Source organism: Eubalaena glacialis, chromosome 3 (assembly GCF_028564815.1).
Source record: "Eubalaena glacialis isolate mEubGla1 chromosome 3, mEubGla1.1.hap2.+ XY, whole genome shotgun sequence".
In the NCBI taxonomy this organism is placed as follows: domain Eukaryota; kingdom Metazoa; phylum Chordata; class Mammalia; order Artiodactyla; family Balaenidae; genus Eubalaena; species Eubalaena glacialis.
Genome location: NC_083718.1, coordinates 87,165,405 through 87,182,831, shown reverse-complemented (window position 1 = coordinate 87,182,831; position 17,427 = coordinate 87,165,405). Strand labels below are relative to the sequence as shown.

The 17,427-nt window shown below is 49.2% G+C and overlaps 1 protein-coding gene across 1 annotated transcript; it reads right to left on the bottom strand.

Annotated features, from left to right (window-relative positions):
- Window positions 1-1,785: 1,785 nt before the first annotated feature.
- Window positions 1,786-17,422, bottom strand: ANKRD35 (ankyrin repeat domain 35). The gene is made up of 14 exons (XM_061186075.1): window positions 17,349-17,422; window positions 11,831-11,961; window positions 10,960-11,048; window positions 10,524-10,588; window positions 9,646-9,703; window positions 9,383-9,453; window positions 8,958-9,064; window positions 8,153-8,337; window positions 7,487-7,524; window positions 5,306-7,321; window positions 3,518-3,607; window positions 3,203-3,268; window positions 2,518-2,618; window positions 1,786-1,979 (listed from the first exon to the last, which is right to left on the bottom strand). Exons 1-13 carry the CDS (start codon window positions 17,385-17,387, stop codon window positions 2,556-2,558), a joined length of 3,018 nt encoding a protein of 1,005 aa, XP_061042058.1. The 5' UTR covers window positions 17,388-17,422; the 3' UTR covers window positions 1,786-1,979; window positions 2,518-2,555.
- Window positions 17,423-17,427: the final 5 nt, after the last annotated feature.

Sequence of the window (17,427 nt, the reverse complement as noted above, 5' to 3'; positions counted from 1 at the left end):
AAAAAAAAAAAAAAAAGTAATGTTACCAGACAAAGGAGGGAAACTGCAAATCAGAACCAAGTTTCAGATCGAGGGCATTCAAAAACATGGTCTGAACCCCATCATGGCTCACCGAGCTTCACCTACTCTCACGCATGCACTCACATCTGAAGCCTGGAGCACGAAGGGGAAGTGAAGCAGGAGTAGTAAGTCCCTACTGAAGTCCGACTGAAGAGACAGCCCAGGAGGAAAGAGGGGAACATTAAGACTAGAGTTACTTTGAGAAAGAAAGATTTATTTATGAAATCAAGGAAAATTTCAGGGCTTGGGGGTGTTGGGGTAACAGTTTATGGGGTTGTATAGAGGGAGATTGTTTAGGAAGACCAGGGGCTGGAGAAGGCTCCACTTCTGTGTTATCATTAACATCACTGACCATTCCCACAGCTCAGCCATCCTGGGATCAGCTTCCAGGAGCTCCAGAGGAAGCCAAGGGCCTGGCTTCCATTACCAGAGCTGTTTCCTGACTCATACTTGAACTTAGCAAAATGATCTCCCCCTCTCTGGACCCTTCTCTCAGCAGTTTCTTCATTCTTCCCACCCCACACTGCATATATAATAAGGAATGTAACAGTCCTTTTCTATTCTTTGGTAACTCTAAGGGTAGAAAGGAAAAGAGAGGTTCTGTTCCCCTTAATAGAAATGACTTGGACATTTTGATGCTCTTCTGGCAGCTGCACCCTTCTTTTTCCCCATCAATTCCTCCTCTCTTCATTCTCCCAACCTTAAAGCAGTCTTGTGCCCATCCACATAAACCCCGAAGCTGACCCTCATCTTCTTTAGGACCTAATCTACATAGCTGCTCTTTTCCTGGCCAGACCCTGGAGCGAGGCTCTGCAGCCCTCCAGTGGCCCCCTGTCTTCCACGACGGCCCCTCCCCACTCTTCTCTCAGCCCAGTCAGTCTCTACTGCCAAACCGCTGCCGCCTGACCCAGCATAACCCAGCAGGGGGCGGGCTGTGAGAAGGAACTGGGAGGGATCAGTGTGGCAGCCACCAAACCGCAATTCCAGATTTTGGAGGAACTCACTTGCCTCACTCTCACCTAGCAGTCTGGCTGGTGGAGGGGCAGGAAGGGGAGGAGACCCAGGGGAAGTGGCCCAAAGAGATACATTTTTTCAGTCTGAGAACAGAACTGGGGGGAAGAAGCCAAAGCTGAGTATCCCTTCTTCCCTCTTCCAGGGATCAGACTTTTCATCCCTCTTTGCACCTGGGGCAAAGAACACTGACTACATAAGACCATGCACCTCAAATCTAGACACATGGTTTAACACATGATAGAATATTTTAGATTGTACATCTTGAAGAAAATCTAGGACTCTACATCTATCCTTCTTAAAAAAGATAGTGGACTGAGGAGTCCCAAGGTAGAGAAAAAAGATTAGAGGTATGTCAGTCAGTAAGAAGCAGATTTGAGAAAGAGAAAGGAAGAATGTCAATCTCCATTTTTACAGAGGGCTGTTTTTCAAACTGTGAGAATGCTGTTTTTCAAACTGGGTCTTGACCCATTAGTGGATGTATTGTAACCAATATTTTTTGATGGAATATAGAACAGAATAGAAATAGTAAGGGTAAATATTATTTCAGGTATGTACACACAGGATGTAAAATGTATTTGTTACTATGGATCATAATCAAAGTTTGAAAGCAGCTAACTTATGGGGCCATTTGTGATCAAAAAGGAATGAAAAAGATTCCTTCCCCCATGCCCCTTTAGGCAGTAAAAACAATGACACCCAACATCATCCTGCCTCCTGCTTTATTCTCCACAGAGCTGGCTTCCATCCACACCTCCTCTGATCTCATCCATGCTGATTCCAGGGTTCAGGTTCTCAGGTCTGGGGTCCATAACGTCAGGTGAAGTCCCACCCACACACCCGTAGTGGCCAACCCACCACCCACCACAGCCTGTTGGAGGCTCTGGCAACCAGGGATGCTCTATTCCCTGAAAGAAGAAATTCAAGGATGAAATGCACACTTCTGTACCCTCAGTCTCCTCCCACCCGTGCCAAGATGCTAAAGATGATCCTCATCTATCTGGACTGGAGAAGATGGCTGCCTGCATAGGCGCAGGGAGAAGGCTGGAGGATGACTACACTTTGAATCAGTGGTGTGGGAGTGAAGGAGAGATTCTGGAATCTGTAGAGTCCCACACTAGGAAACAACTGTGCACCACTATCCCACCATCACTCATCTTTCACTGATATCTCTCTACCGCAGACCTTAGGAGAGTCACTCAACTCCTCTTTTCTGTCTCCATCTCATAAGTCAGACCCCTTCAGTCTACGTGCTCACTGATTCCTGACTCCACCCAGTGATTCCCCATATCATGTCTTCTCAATTGACCTCAGCTCAAACGCTCTATGTCCCACAGGACTCCCTAGTGTCAGCTACCACATGGGGCAAGAGGAGACTCCAGTTTCTATCCTTGAGCCTCCTTTCTCCCAAGCTCCTTCCCTCATCACCCTCAAACCACAACTCACAACAGAGAGATCCCATATTCTTCAGGGCACAGGATGCCTCACTCCTCCTGGATGCTGAGGATTCGCAGTAGGATATTGTACACACCCTGTTCCATGTAGCCCTGTAGGCAGCATGAAAGAAACAAAAGGAGATGAAGAAAAGGAAATGAGAGAGACAGGAAAGGGAGAGTTTCTATGGTAGAGTAGGATGCTACTTACTAACTACGTGCCCTCACTTATACTACTTAACTTCTCAATAGCTGTTTCCTAATCTTTACAAGGAAGATAATCAAGCTGACTTTTTAAAACTGCTGTGACGGTTACAACTGTGAATATGGAGCAAAGCACAGGGTACACAATAAGTGTTCGATTCTTTGTAGTTATTATTATTCCTAATAAAGGAGCAAGCCACCCACCTCTTCTTCCTTGGCGAGGGATAAGCTGGCTCAGGAGGACACTGAGAAGGGGCATAGGGGACAGGCAAAAGCCTTACAGTCAATCAGGGAATTGAAAAGGAGAGGCAAGCACCTCTCCCCCTCACATTCATGCATAACTTCTCTCAATCTGCCTAATGAGATCCAGAAACCTGGTACTGGGACATCTAAAGTCCAGCTTCCTGAGAGACGAGTCTGTGCAGGTAAGAGAAGGGATGCCAAATGCAATGCCCCCTGGCCAGCTCTCTGCCTCTACCTGCCCCCAGGCTCACCTGAGCAGCATTCAGCAGATGATTCCTATAGGTGGAGATGATCTCTTTGTGGTTCTTCTGGGAATCCTGGGAGTGAGCATCAATGGGAGGTCATGTGCCCAGCCTCTCACACTCACCCTCATCCCCCAAGCATGAGGAACAATGAAGTGAAGTGCTCAGCTGTGCCAGGTAGGCTCCTTTGGCCCATCACTGGCTCAGCCTAGACCACTGCCTGGCCAGGCCTCTGGAATCCCCAGAATCTCTCCCACAGGTACATCACTTCCACTGTGCACCCTCTTCTCTAGCAGTGTCCATTCCCCTGAGGGCCAGACATACTTGCAGCTGTCGGGCAAGGTGAGCATTTTCTCCCCGAACTGCTAGAATCTCCTCTGAAAGCTGCTCCAACTTCTTCAACAATTCCTTGATCTGAGGTCAAAAGGAAAGAAAAGGAACCAATGAGGCCCCAGTCATTTCCCACCCCAATACCACCCAAAGTCAAGGTGAGTTTCCTTTTATTGGGTATTTAATGCCTGCCAGATACTTTTACACACATTGTCTCACTTAATACTCAAAACAGCTCTTCTTCTGTTCTGAGAAGAACAATCCTTCTCTGAGAGAAGTATTATTATTCACATTTTGTAGATAAGGTGCCTGAGTTAAGTAATTTGTCAAAATCATACAGCTAATAAGTGATGAAATCATAATTTGAACCAAGATCTCTTTGAATTCATGGGCCACACTCTTAACTCTGTACTGGATCCTGACCTACTTTGGCCTACTGACCACTGAGGGAAATGGAGATGAGTTTCTGTGGTTTGTGAGACTGAGGTACAAATGCAGTTAATGATAACCAGCAGTAATAGGAATAGTGGTAGTAGGAATAATAAAACTAGCTAATTTCTACTGAGTACTAGCCATTTGCCAAAAATTGTCCTATTTTAAATATAATGTCTTATTTAATGTAATTCTCACAACTCTGTTATTATCCGCATTTTATAAATGAGAAAACTGAGGCTTAGATAACTCACCCAAGATCAATCATTTTTTGTTTGTTTGTTTTTTTGGGGGGGGCCACACCGTGCAGCTTGTGGGATCTCAGTTCCCCAGCCAGGGATCAAACCCAGGCCGCCCGCAGTGGAAGCCAGGAGTCCTAACCACTGGACCGCCAGGGAATTCCCAATCAGTTCGTTTTGAAATTGAAATTCAAATGCAGACAACCTCAGTTCGGAGCCCACTACACTATTTTCTTTTGCTCATTTGTCTACTTTTATCTTCCCCTTCAACACCAACAGAAAATTCCTTTCTTTAATTAGCCCCACCCCACACTGATTCCTATTCTGTATAACGTTCCTTCTATTTTTATGTCCTTTATAGTCCGTAAAATGTATACTCCTTATATTTTTTAATCCTTCTAAATTTGATCATGTACACAAACTTTGATAAGTCTGAATTCACTCACTGCACAGGTAGTTCTACAATTACTAAATTCATTTGTAAATTGATGTTTTCGAATTTGTAAAACATGTCTGTTGGAAGCCTATAGACTTATATTCACTTTTGGAGCAATCATTAGGAAACTCGGGTATCTAACACAATGGTTTTCAAACTTTTGTTTTTCTCTGCATTGGCACCCTCTTTGCCAATGGAAATCTTTTGTAGAGCCCACTCTGACTGAAGTGGGAGGGGAGAAAGGGACTACAGTCTAGTCTACTTCTCTTAACCCGTCAGCAACCCCTACCCCAGGCACCTCCTCAGAACCCTAGCAAAACCACAGCGACTCACCACAGCATCCGCTGTCTTCGCAGGCTAATACACTACCTAAGTCAAAATGCCGATTGAACCATAGTACCCCAACGGTGGTAGCCCTGACCACACTGCTTCTGAACCCTGCGTCCCAAATTTTAATACCTAAGCCCCCCTTCTCTCTTGTATTTATAACTTACCTCACCTCCAATCTCAATCCCAGACCCCCTCAGACCCAGGAGAACAGAGTGCGGTCCTTGCAAATGACTGGTGTTCCGTTTGGGGTATTAATCGGACGAACCAAAGATAGATTCCGGTCAGCCAACCCTAAACACACAGAAACCTGCCCTGACGCTCCCTTCGGCGGCCTGGTCTGCTCACCTTGGCCTCCTTGTCCCGGCCGGCCCCGATGAGATGCTCCACCTTCTCTTTCAGCAGCTCCGCCGTTTTCTCCAACTGCTCGGAGCGCACGCGCAGCTCGCTGGCCTGGCGCTCCTGCTCCGCCGCGCGCGCGCCCAGGTCCCCGCTCCTGCGCCGCTCCTCGGCCACCGCCTCCCGCAGCCGACCCATCTCCCGGCAGGCCGTGTTATACTTTTCCAGCAGGGCCTTTAGCTCCCGGCCCCAAGCCTGGGCCTGGGCCACCAGTGAGCCCCGAGTTTTCTCGTGCTGCCGCAGACTGGCCGCCTCCCGGGCCCTGAGCTCAGCCACCTCCTCCGTGGCTTGGTAGAGCAGCTGCTTCAGCTTCCCGATCTCCTGGCTCTTCCTGCTCATCGTGGCCTGAACCGCCCGCAGCTCTTCCTCCAGCTTCCCCAGGTCTTGCTCCAGAGCTTCAACTTGGAGGGACGCTGAGGCCTCTGAGGAGGTGCCCGGTTCCCCACGTTGGGCAGGGGAGCCCCGCAGCTGCTGGTTTTCCTCTTCTAGCCGAGCCAGCACCTGCTGGGCCTCACGGTGCCTGGCCACCAGGGCGCTGACGCAGGCCTGCAGCTCCTCCAGGGGCTCGGCCGCTGGGCACCGTGCACTCCCCCTGCCCACCAGGTCTGGGGGCAGGCAGTCCCACAGTCCCCGGAGGCCTCTGCTCTGGGAGGCCAGGCGCTTCCGCAACTTCTCGGTGGCCTCCTTCTCCAGGGCCAGTTCATCTGTCAGCAGCCCCACGCTCCACCGCAACTGCTGTAGCTGGACCTGCGCCTCTGGCTTGGGCATGCACTCCCGCTGTAGCCGCTGGCTCAGGGACGGCAGCTCCCCCTGCAACCGCCGCCGCTCCCGGCCCAGCTCCCCCAACTCCTCCAGCAAGTTACTGTTGCTCAGCCTCAGTGCTGACACCTCCTTCTCCAGCTGTCCCTCCGCCAGGCCCCCTCCTGGCATCTGTTCCCCTCCAGAGACCCCTAGAGGCTCTCCCCAGGCCCCAGGAGCCCCTTCCTCCTTCCCTTCACCCTCTTTGGTGATGGCCCCTGGGCCTGCCTTTGGGGCTCCCTCTCTGGGCTCCTGGGCAGGGGCCTCAGGTTTCATCTGCAATCCTGCTTTTGCCCAATCCAGCCTCACCAGCACCCGCTCCAGCCTGGCCTCCATCTTCTCCCAGGCTGCTGCTGCAGCCTCAGCCCGGGACGTCCCCAGAGCTCCCTCCAGGTCTGGTCTTGATAAAGCCCCCCGGGCTGCATCCTTTTCTCGCCACACGGCAGCCAGCTCCTCCCTCAGCTGTAGCAGGAGCTGGTTCATGGCTGCTGTGCGCACTGGTTCAGCCACTGTGCCTGTTGGTTCAGCCCCTGGGGCCTGGGGCCTCGCCTTCTGGCCAGCATGCAGCTGGTCAGTATGATCAGGGCCAAGGGCCTGCCCACCATTGGTGGTCGGTTGCTGTCCTGTGGATTTCCCAGTGGTCTCAGACCTTGGGCTCTGGGGTGGCTCCTGTTCTTCCGGTTGGGACCTTCCATGGGCTTCATACTGGATCACCCCTCCAGCTGAATGTTCAGCCTTCTTGGAAGCTACTACTGGCTTTGCTGCAGCTGTGGCTGCTGCCTGTTGCTGCTTCTTTAGCTCTTGTATGCACTTAGCCAGCAGGTCGAGGGTACGACCCTGCTCCATGCCACCTCCTCCAGGCCGGAGACTAGAGCCCTGGTCTCCTGGAGCTCCGGGCTCTTGCGATAGGAGGAGCCCCAGCTCCCGAACCTGTTCTTGAATCTGGTTCTCCAGGCCCAGATAAGCTGCAGATTGAGCCTTACACACTTCCGTATTTCGCAGCAGCTCCTGCTCCAACTGGGAAACTTTCCTCTGCTCCTCTTCATACTTCCACTTCCACTCCTCTGAACATGGATCTTCATCCTCTTCTTCCTCCTGCTCCTCCTCAGGCTCTGCTCTCCATGGGCTCTTAGGTGGAGAACCCACCTGAGGCTCAGATGGAGAGGCCTATGGAGAAAAAGCAACAGTGAAGTAAACCCGGGCAGCTAGCCCAAGAGGGCCTTTCTTCTCTTAGACTGTCTCGATGCCCCGGTGATCACTGCCTGGGAGATATCCCAGCGGGAAAGCCTGGGGTGGGTCAGAAGCAAAAGGAGAAGGCACTTAGGGTCTTACCTGGGATGCAAGATCTGGGTGTTGAACTAACCCCTGACCTATATGAAAAGACATGGGGAAAATGAGAGAGGAGACAGGGCCCACGTGCTTCTAGCCCACACTCTGCCTTCAGACTTTCTCTGAAAGGAGTGGCCCCTCAGTGTTAATCCTTTACCACACATGTCGAATAGGGAAAGCCACCCCTATTCGATGGATCCCTAGCTGTCCAGCAACCTTCGTTTCCTATCTCAGAGATATGCCAGCTCATTCATTTCATTCACTCACTTATTTATTGGACACTGTGCCAGGCACTGTTATAGGCACCAGGACCTCAATGGTGAGCAAAACAGAGATGGCCTGTCATCTGAGGGGGTTACAGTCTAGTAGGGGAGAGAGAGAGAGATTGACCATCAAATCACATAAATAGATGTACAATTGCAACTCATAAATGCTAGCAATAGTACTAGCCAGAGTTGCCTTCAGTGAGAGACAAGGCTGCTTTGAAGAATTTTGTGACCGTGCTTTTGGGAATCTGGTGTCATCTCAGAGCAGCAGCAATAAATAAGTAAACTCTCAACTAAAGTGACAATTATTATTTCCATGGAAACAAATGGGATTCTAAGACACTTCTCTGATTCTAAGGCTATCGAGGAGCATCTTGAAGTTACAAAAGGGTATTGGCTTTACCTCCCCGCCCCTGCCGGTTCAGGGCCTGCCGCAGCAGCCTCCACAGCATCTTGTCTTGTGTGCGTAGAGCATAATGCAAAGCATCATGCCCCGTGCTGTCCACCGCCCCTGCATCTGCTCCATAGCTCAGGAGCAGTTCAGCCACCTCAGTGCTGCCTTTTTCACAGGCCAGGATCAGAGCCGATCTATGGGTTGGGACAAATCTGAGCATAAGCTTTTCTCATGGAATCCAGGAGTCCTGGTTTCAAAAAATCCACTCACAAGGTCAGCTCTCACTCAGTGTGGTCAGGAGAACCACAGACCAACACCAGCCAGTGACAAAGCATGAGGCCAGACCAGAACTTTTCAAATGTCATTCCTTGGAGCTGTAGCATCAGAAAGCAGGGGGCCAATTGGAAGGGCTCCACTTCCATCTGTTTTATATACTGAGGTTCTGCATAAATTCTTTACTGGGGAAAAAGTATTCCATTGCTTAGAAGATAGTCCGAAAACCAGTAAATTAAACTAGTGGATCCAGAGGTATTGATTCTACTTCCAGAGTCACCTATGCTAGGAAGATGGCAGTGTCAGCAACAGAATAGGAAAGTATAAGGAAAACGTTCTCAACTTACCAAGAGGAAAACAGTGAAGCAACAAGCAGTGCTCTTCTGAACCACCACTGAGAAGGAGAGAGGTTCCCAAGAAAACAGAGACCAACCTGCCTTCTTCCCCAATACACACACACACACACACACACTTTGCCCAGTGGCTCCTTTCTAGATTGGTCAGGGTCGGGAATTGGGGTGGGAAGACGGGGAAGGCTCACTTGTCATTCTTGTCAGTGACATTAACCCGGGCGCCTCTCTGCAGTAGCTGTGAGCAGATAGCTGTGTGACCACCCAGCGATGCAATCATCAGGGGTGTACGTCCATCCTGCACAGATTGTGGGAAGGGGGTTCACGAGGAGCCGGGGGAACCAGGGCTTTGACACAATGCAACCAACTCCCCTGTTCCCGCACCTCTCCAGGAAAAAGCCCCAATGCTGGGGCTAAATACTCCTTCTCAGAGGGTTAGAAGCTCTCCAGAAGATAAGCCTTAACCTCTCTGTGTGGAAGAGGAGGAGGGGCATGGGGAGAAGGAAGAGGAGGTGGTGCTACACAACCCCTGGTCATGGAACTTGGCTAATTAAGTTCAGAGAAAGCAGCAGCCTCCCCATGTAGGGCCCTGCCCAGCTGCCCAGCTGACACTCACGTTATCCAGGACATCCAGGAAGGCTTCGTGATCACACAGGAGGAGCACACTTGAGGCACAGCCAGAGAAGGCTACGGAGGGTTGCGGGATGATCGGGTTAAGGGGAAGCAGGAAGGACACCTAGTCAGACCATGAGGCAGCATCCCCTCCGACCATTTCAGCAGTCAGCTCTGGCCTGCCCTTCCCACCAAACGTTATCCCCCGCTCCCTCCCCACCCTCTGGTCCCTGCAGCCCTGTTTCCCACCAGTCCCCTGGCACACACCTGCCCAGTGCAGTGGACTACGATTTTCCACATCTACAGCATCTTCATTGGCACCATGCTGCAAAGAGCCACAAAGGGAAGCAGCATGGAGCGTGGTGTCAACATTCTCATCCCAAACCCCCTGTTGGGTCACCAGCTTTCACAGTACTGTGGAGAGGGGCAGGAGGACCGTGACTTTGGCCAACTACTAGGCAAGTCCAATTTATTCCTTGCAGATGATAGGCAGCCTTGAATTTCAGCCCTGGTTCATAAACCTAGGGCCTAAGAAAAATCAGATTATAGGTAGATAAACATGTTAGGGAAAATGACACCTGAGTCTATGTCTGGTATTTTAGGATCATAACTGGGAAATTTGGAAAGGGCCAGGAAGAACAAAGCAGAACATCCATTTGCACAATGGCCTGTTGAACTGTGCCTTTGAACTTCGGGAGACTTATTTCTGAATTGTCCACCTGTCATTTCACATGTATATTTCTCTTTGTACTCCTACACCACAAACTCCTCAAAACAGATAGCAGGCGTTGGGTTTAATGTGAACACCTCTGCCATCCTTCCACCTGCCCAGCATCACAGCAGCTAGTCTCTGCAGTGCCTCTGCCAGTGGCTGAGCTCAATACATGCATATTGACTGACTGGCAGTCAGTCCCTGGCAACGCTGCTTTATGACATGCCCTCAAGGGCAGCATTAAGCAGGGTGCCTGCACATAGCAGGTGTTAAATAAATGTTGGTGAACTAATGAATAAGTGATTACTAGCTCTCTTATTGGGGATGAGAGGGGTACATTTGACCAAATATTGCTGGTGAGTACAAGACAGAGTAAGGAGTCTCTGGGTCCTCTTCTTCCTTTCACAGGAGTAGTATCAGGGGTTGCTCTTACCTGCAGCAGGACCTTGACACATTGTGGCTGGCAGGAAATAGTGGCTGAGTGCAGGGCGGTGCTCCCTGGAAAGCAAAAGAAGGGGAGAGGGAGGGTGGGTGGCCCCATGCATACCAATGACTCACAGGGAGGGAAGGCAAGAGACGCACAGATAATCAGAGGGAGATTAGAGAGAGAGGCTCTCAGCCACATGGAGCCAGAAATTCCTGTTCCCCAAGTGCCTGGTACCTGCGGTGGAGGTGGGAATGGGGGTGAGGTAGGCCCAGCTTGCAGGGAGCGGAACCCCTGGAAGGAGACTGGCCAGAACTTATGAGGAGAGAAGCAGGAGGGCTACAGTTGGAACCTCCAGCAGGACCCAGCACTGGCCCCCCGCCCCCCGACTGCTGCTGTAAAGGGAAAAGCAAGCAGCATGACCCAGTGCTTTAGTCTAACTCACCATCCTCATTCTTGCTGTTGATGTCAGCCCCGTTTGCAAGTAGTATAGTCAGACATTCTGTCAGGCCTTTGGAGGCTGCCAGATGAAACCTGCCAGAATCAACGCCGAGAGGCAGAAGGATGAAGGGACCAGGGGATGAGGAATGGGAGAACCTTAATAAGCACTGCCTACTAAGCTCCGTCACCCCGAAGCCAATCCCAAAAGCAGAGAGGGAAGCTCCCGTAGCCTGACTTTCTGAGAAAGAGAAGCCTATATAAATGGCCTACCATTAAAACTTCAGAGGAGGCTGGGAGCAAAGGTAGAAATAAGAGCTACAGGTCTCAAGCAATCTCAGAGTACTGCAGGGGTGTCCAGGGAACACATAATTACCTGTAACTCAGCACAGGACACTTAGCAGACTGGAAGTGTCACAGAGTGGGCCAGAGCAGAGGGCTGGACATTTGCAGGCTGACTTGGGAAGAGACAAGGGCTAATATCCCTCTTGTCCTAATCACTCCTTCCAGCCACATGACTCTCATGGCCACCACTGCACTCCTAATTTCTCAAGCATACACACCCTCCTATTTGTACAATGAAGAAATACTCTATTTAGTGTATGTTTCAGTTTTCCGTTTGTTTCATGGGCTTTGTGTCCTTTTTTGGTCAATTTTGTTGATGTGGGTCGTGAGGTGTGTGGACCTCAGGGACAATATCTTCTTCCCCCATTTTGTGCAGCACTTGATATGTAGCGAAGATTTATTGATATACTTGCTAATTAAGACAAAAAAGGGCTCTGACGTTGTAGGCATTTCTTGGTCTTACATCATATTGGGGTTTGGGGTTTTTAAAGAGAACCACATACCAAGGGTGGGGATCAAGAAGGCTTACTTACGGGGACTGGCCGTTCGAGTCTAGCTTGGTGGGTCGGGCAGATTTCTTGGAGGCCAGAGCAGCCACACATCCCACGTCCCCCCGCTGCACTGCCTCCAGAAGCTTCTGATCACGGCGGTTCCATCTCTCCACCTGGTCCAGAGCCACAGATTGTGTGAATATAAGAGGCGGGGGTAGAGTGGAGAAAGAAAAGAAGAACATGGTTAGGATGCCAAGCAAGGGAAAAGGGACATCCCTGAGATCCTTTCAATGTTCCACAAGTCACTCAGTCTAGATCATTTAGTCCTTCTAGGTGGGCCAGTTAAATAGTCACCAACTCATATGCCACTGGGGACTACTGCCGGTTATTGCCAGCCCTGGACCAAAAGGTGCTTGGACTACTGAATTAAAAATCATTTTTGAGGACTGAATGCATAGTATTTCAAATGTCTTTTTATCAGCATTATGATTATTGTTGTTAGGTGCACAACCTCCTAGCAATCATAGCCATGACTCCTTTCCCTTTTGCTCTTTAGGTCTTGCTGGAGCAAACTGAACCAAACTGACCACTCCGGACTGGGTTCACCTTGCCTCTCAACGCCCCAACCCCCATGCTCCTCTGTTTCTTTGTTCTCAGATATTTGAGAAATCAAGGCACCTAGCTTTGGGTCATAGCTAGGAGTCCAAATACCTATCCATAGCATCTCTACCCATTGGCTTTGGGGCCCAAAACTAGGAGCAGAAGCGCAGTTTTCGTTTTCCCTTCTCATACCTATGCCCTCTGGCTAGTCCTTCTTCCCCTTCCATGGCAACAACAACCAAAAGGCAAAGACAGGTCTCTAGCTAGGCTTGAGGAGGCAGCTCCCCTCCTCCACCATTCCCTCCCTCCTCATTTTCCTGGCAGGGTGCAGCTGTCCCAGACAACAGCCATACCTGGGCACGCATTGTTCTACCATGCTAGCTTGACTTTTTTCAGGTGGTGGGGTAATTACAATAATTGAAGTATCACAGGACATGAAAGAGCTGTGTAAAAACACCCAGAGCTGAAAGCACGGAAAAGCCTGGTTTGGTCCAGAGAGGAAAGGAAAGGAAAGGAAGAAAGGAGGCAAAAATCTGTGGAATGGTGAAAAGGGCCCTAGGTGAATATTTGTCAGCAGGCCTAAGTTCACGGCCTGGTTCAGCTACTTCAGTAATTCACATACTTCAGCTATGTGACCTATAGTAAGCCACTGAACACCTCTAATCTGTTTCCTCATCCATAAAATGTGGAAAATAATAACTAACTCATCATGCTGTGAGTATTAAATGAGCTAATGTATATAAAATCTCTCTGTAAACTGTAAAAAGCTATACAAGTGTATGGCATCCTTATAAAAAAACAGGAAGCAGTGTGGGACTGGTGGCGGCACATTGTATTTTATGAGGTGTAATTGCAACAAGAAGAGGCTATAGGAGGAGGTGGGGGAAAAAAGGGTCTATGGAAGCAAACTCATTTTCAGATACATAGCCAGGTCAAATTATTAATCGAGAACAGGAAAGATTTTAAATGCCTAAACCATAAAATTATCTAAGGTAGATGGATTCTGAGGTAATACTCGTGAGGTAATTCCTCGTAGCCCTTTTAAGTGCTATTTCAATTACCCTCTCAACATCCCTGGAAAGTAGTTAGGGCTGATATTATTTTATCTAGTTGACAGAGAAGAAACAGAAGCACACTGAGGTTAGATAACTGTCCAGGGTCACACCACAAAATAGTGGTAAAATTGAGATTAGAACCCAGGCCATCAGATGCCCTATTCTAGTTCTCACCACCAGGCCATTTACTACGGAGCTATGGAAGGTTTACTTATTTTCAAATAAACAGTCTAAGACCACCTCCAGGGTAAAGCCACCCATCTTCAGACACTACTCCGTACAAGGAGAAGAGTCTCCAAACAGGTTAATTCTCAAAGGACATAATAAGCAAAATGACTGCTCCACATACCAACAGACTGAGATGTAATAACACGTTATCCAATGCCCCCTGGGGGGCCATATCACCTTCAGAAAAAGCAGACAGCTAGAACTTCACCTCCACCACAGGATACCACCATCAGCTGACCTCAATCTGAAGTTCTCTGTTTAAAATCCTGATTCTAACACTTTCTATCCTTGTGAATTGAGGCATGTAACAACTTCTTTGAACCTCAGTTTGCTAATAAAATAACACTATATAAAGCACCTAGCACTGTCTGTCACGTAGTAGGTACACAATAAATGTTAGTCCTAATCCCCATCCTTCCTAGCCTTGCTTGGCACATTTTGGATGTTCCTGGGCTCAGAATTCTCCATCCAGGGGAGTGGGAGGAAGGGATCTTGATCATATTGGGTAATGTATGCCAATCAAGCTGTATAGATGGTAAAGGTGCTTCTTAGCAAGGTAGGTAATTCTCTTTCCAGCTAGATAGTTCTAAATCCACCCAATTTACTTCCTATAATCTTGTTATACCAAGAAGAATTTAGAATAGGTAGAAATTCTTCACAGACAAACCTCCGCAGAGCTAGGGTGAAGAAGAACAGAGGGGAACTTCCCTGGCAGTCCAGTGGTTAAGACTCTACACTCCCAATGCAGGGGGCACGGGTTCAATCCCTGGTAGGGGAACTAAGATCCCGCATGGCCACATGGCACATACCAAAAAAAAAAAAAAAAGAACAGGGGGTTGCTTCCGAATTCCAAGATCCAGTCTATTGTTCACCCCAGCACCTTGGGAAAGAGGATAACCAACACAGCCTCAAGGGAGCAATCACCAAATTAATCAGCAGACTCAAAACAAGGATAAGCTTTGTATCTCCCATAGGATTGGGGGGGGGATGGCTTTGTAGAAGTAACTGCAGCCTCTCCTTATCTCTGGTCGTGTGTCTGTGACCACCAACAGTAGAGAGAGAAACAGCAGAGAGAATGGCTACCTCTGTAGGACAGGTGAATGGAAATGGAAATGCTGCCCTGGAGGAACCAGGAGCTGTCTCTCAATTTTTAAAATGCAATTGACATTCCTCTAAGCTGATCCAGTGCCTACTGTTTAAAGCTATTTTCTGACTTACTTCCTACATAGGCAGAGTAAGCTGCCTATGTAAGACACCCTCAAAGGTATCCTCTACTTGACTAAATCAAAATGAGATTATAGGAGCTGGCTTTTGTTTGTTTGTTTCTTAAACTTCCTATACGTATTCTGGATGACTTAGATTAATTTTTAAATGATCACAGATCCTTCAGTCCTTATCTCAATCTGAGGGTGCAATCTGGATCCAGGGGTGGGAGCGGGGATGGAAAGGGGCAATCTTCTGCCATGACTGGGAAGCCAGGCTTTGGGAGTGGTCAGGAAGGCTGTCACACTATTTCTCTGACAAACTGGTTCAGAGCGGTTAGCCACCCAGGGAGTGGAGGAATTTATCATGAGAAGTGTGGGGAAGTTTCAAGAGGAAACAATTTACAGCCTAAACTGGTCTATTTTCAATCTCGTTGGATCCATACCCTGACTGAGGAAACAGTTTTCTTTCCAGCTAAGTAGTTCTAAATCCACCTAATTTACTACCTATAATCTTGTACTAAGAAGAGTTTAGAATGGGTAGAAATTCTTCATGGCCAAACCTCTGTAGAGCTGGGATGAAGAAGGACAGAGGAATGCTTTAAAATTCCAACATCCAGCCCATTGTTCATCCCAGCATCCTGGAAAGTAGCCATTGACCAACAATTGGAGAATCAGGAAGAATGAGATAGTTTCCCGATTCCTAAGGAGCAGGCAGACTCCACAAACCTGAAAGGGCAGGGCAATGTGGAGGACTTTCAGTAACTAAGGAAGAGTCCATGTGAATAAGAAAATCATCCTGAGTTAAGACATTCTGGGTAGCCTCAGTTTCTGGTACCTTTACTAGTCATTCAGTAAATGCCTTTTTTTTTTTTTTTTTTTCACACACACACACTGTATTTTATTTTTACAAGAGATAAATAGACTGACACCAAGCATTGTACATGGATGACCACAACAAAAGCAACAATGATTGCAATTACCAAACATGAAACACACTCATACTATGTCATAATATTGACATTCAGTCCAGTAATCATCCAGTAAATGCCTTTTGATTGGTTGATTAATGTGTGGAAACTAAGTGGGGAAGCAAACATTAAGTGGGACGAGAACAGGCCTCAACAGAGTTCCTACTCTTGCCTCGTAGGTCACTTCCAGGCTTCTGTCGCCTGCCCATGCAGAGTGAGCTGAGCATTTCTCACGTTTGCTCAATGAATGACACCACAAAGTCAAGTTAGGCTAAGCAATATTACTACAGGTAGTTGGCTACTTCACTTCAAAAATGAACCGTCATCCCAGTCCCCACGCAAAATTTCATCCCTAGCTAGGGGGTCTCTCTGTAAGAGATCTTCAGAGAAGAAGCTATACCCTCCCTTAGCCACTCCCTTCTGTAGTCTTCCTCCGTGTGTTTTGTTCTGGGAGGACATGGGGAGGACAATGACTTCTACTGGGCACACTCAGAGTGAATCCATTTTATCCTCTTCGCCTCTCACCATTACCGTTCCCCAGCTCAGTCAAAGGAAGCAGAGAGTATAGGCCCTAAACAACTGGGTGAGGGTCTAGAATGAAGGAAGATTCTGGGGAGAAGCAGGCAGAAGGCCTTGACTGGCCCAAGAACCAGTGTGATGACCAGGCACTGCAGTGAACTGGCCAGAGTGGATTCTGCAGGCAATTTACCCATTCCTTGGGGAGCAGCCAGGCAACTGTCCTCCTCTGGCAGAGCCTGTCAGGCTGGCCAGGCCGGACTGCAAGATTAACCTGCAGAGAGCAGGCAGAAGGAGGTCGGGGAGTTGAACAGCCATTGGACAGAGAGGAGCAGAGCTTGAAGGGGAGAACAGGAGAAGGCTGCTGCTGTCAGAGCACCGATTGGAAAGAGGTTTGGAGTGATGTCTGAGAGCCAGTGGTGGTGATGAGAGAATGGAAGTGGAAGTGGCATGGGGTGAGATGGGGGCAAGGACAGAGAAGACTCTATGAGGAAGGGCTAGGGGAAGGCACGGGGCTGGAAGTACTTGCTGGACTGAGAGCCAGGATAGGGCCATACAGGAGGGCAGGCTTGTGAGGACAAGGCAGGGCTGGTAAATGGGGCGTGGGGCAGTACTTGGGAGATAGAAAGGGGCTTGGGGCTGAGCAGGGGCTGGGGATAGGACAGATGCTTGAAGGTAGCTCAGTACTGGGAAACAGAGAAGAAGTAGAGAACAGAGCCTTTGGGACGTGGCAGGGGCTGCCGGAAACATATCAGAAGTTGGGGGTGTAGATGCTTGGAGGACAAGAAAGGGCCAAGGGAAAGGACCTTGGGGGGTACAGGGTCTTGAGGAAGGCAGGGCGGGAGGGCTGCACTGCGGGAGCGGAAGAGCTAGAAAGACCGATAAAGAGAAAAGGCGACGGTGCGTGGAGATGGGACTCAGGACTTCTGTCACCACAGGGCTTGGACCCCAGCCCCATGCCCATCCTCCCAGACATTGTAGCACATACCGCCACCTGTGAGCTGGAGCAGGAGAAGATGCGCTTCATGGCCGGGGCCGGGGCCACGGGGGGACGGGGAGGCGCGGAG

Excerpts from the sequence above, each read along its gene's own strand:
- ANKRD35 (XM_061186075.1), bottom strand. The coding sequence starts at position 17,387 with ATGAAGCGCATCTTCTCCTGCTCCAGCTCACAGGTGGCG. Across the intron at positions 10,589-10,959 it reads CAACAGCAAGAATGAGGATG|GGAGCACCGCCCTGCACTCA; the intron begins GTGAGTTAGACT and ends TTTGCTTTCCAG. Across the intron at positions 2,619-3,202 it reads ATCTGCTGAATGCTGCTCAG|GGCTACATGGAACAGGGTGT; the intron begins GTGAGCCTGGGG and ends TGCTGCCTACAG.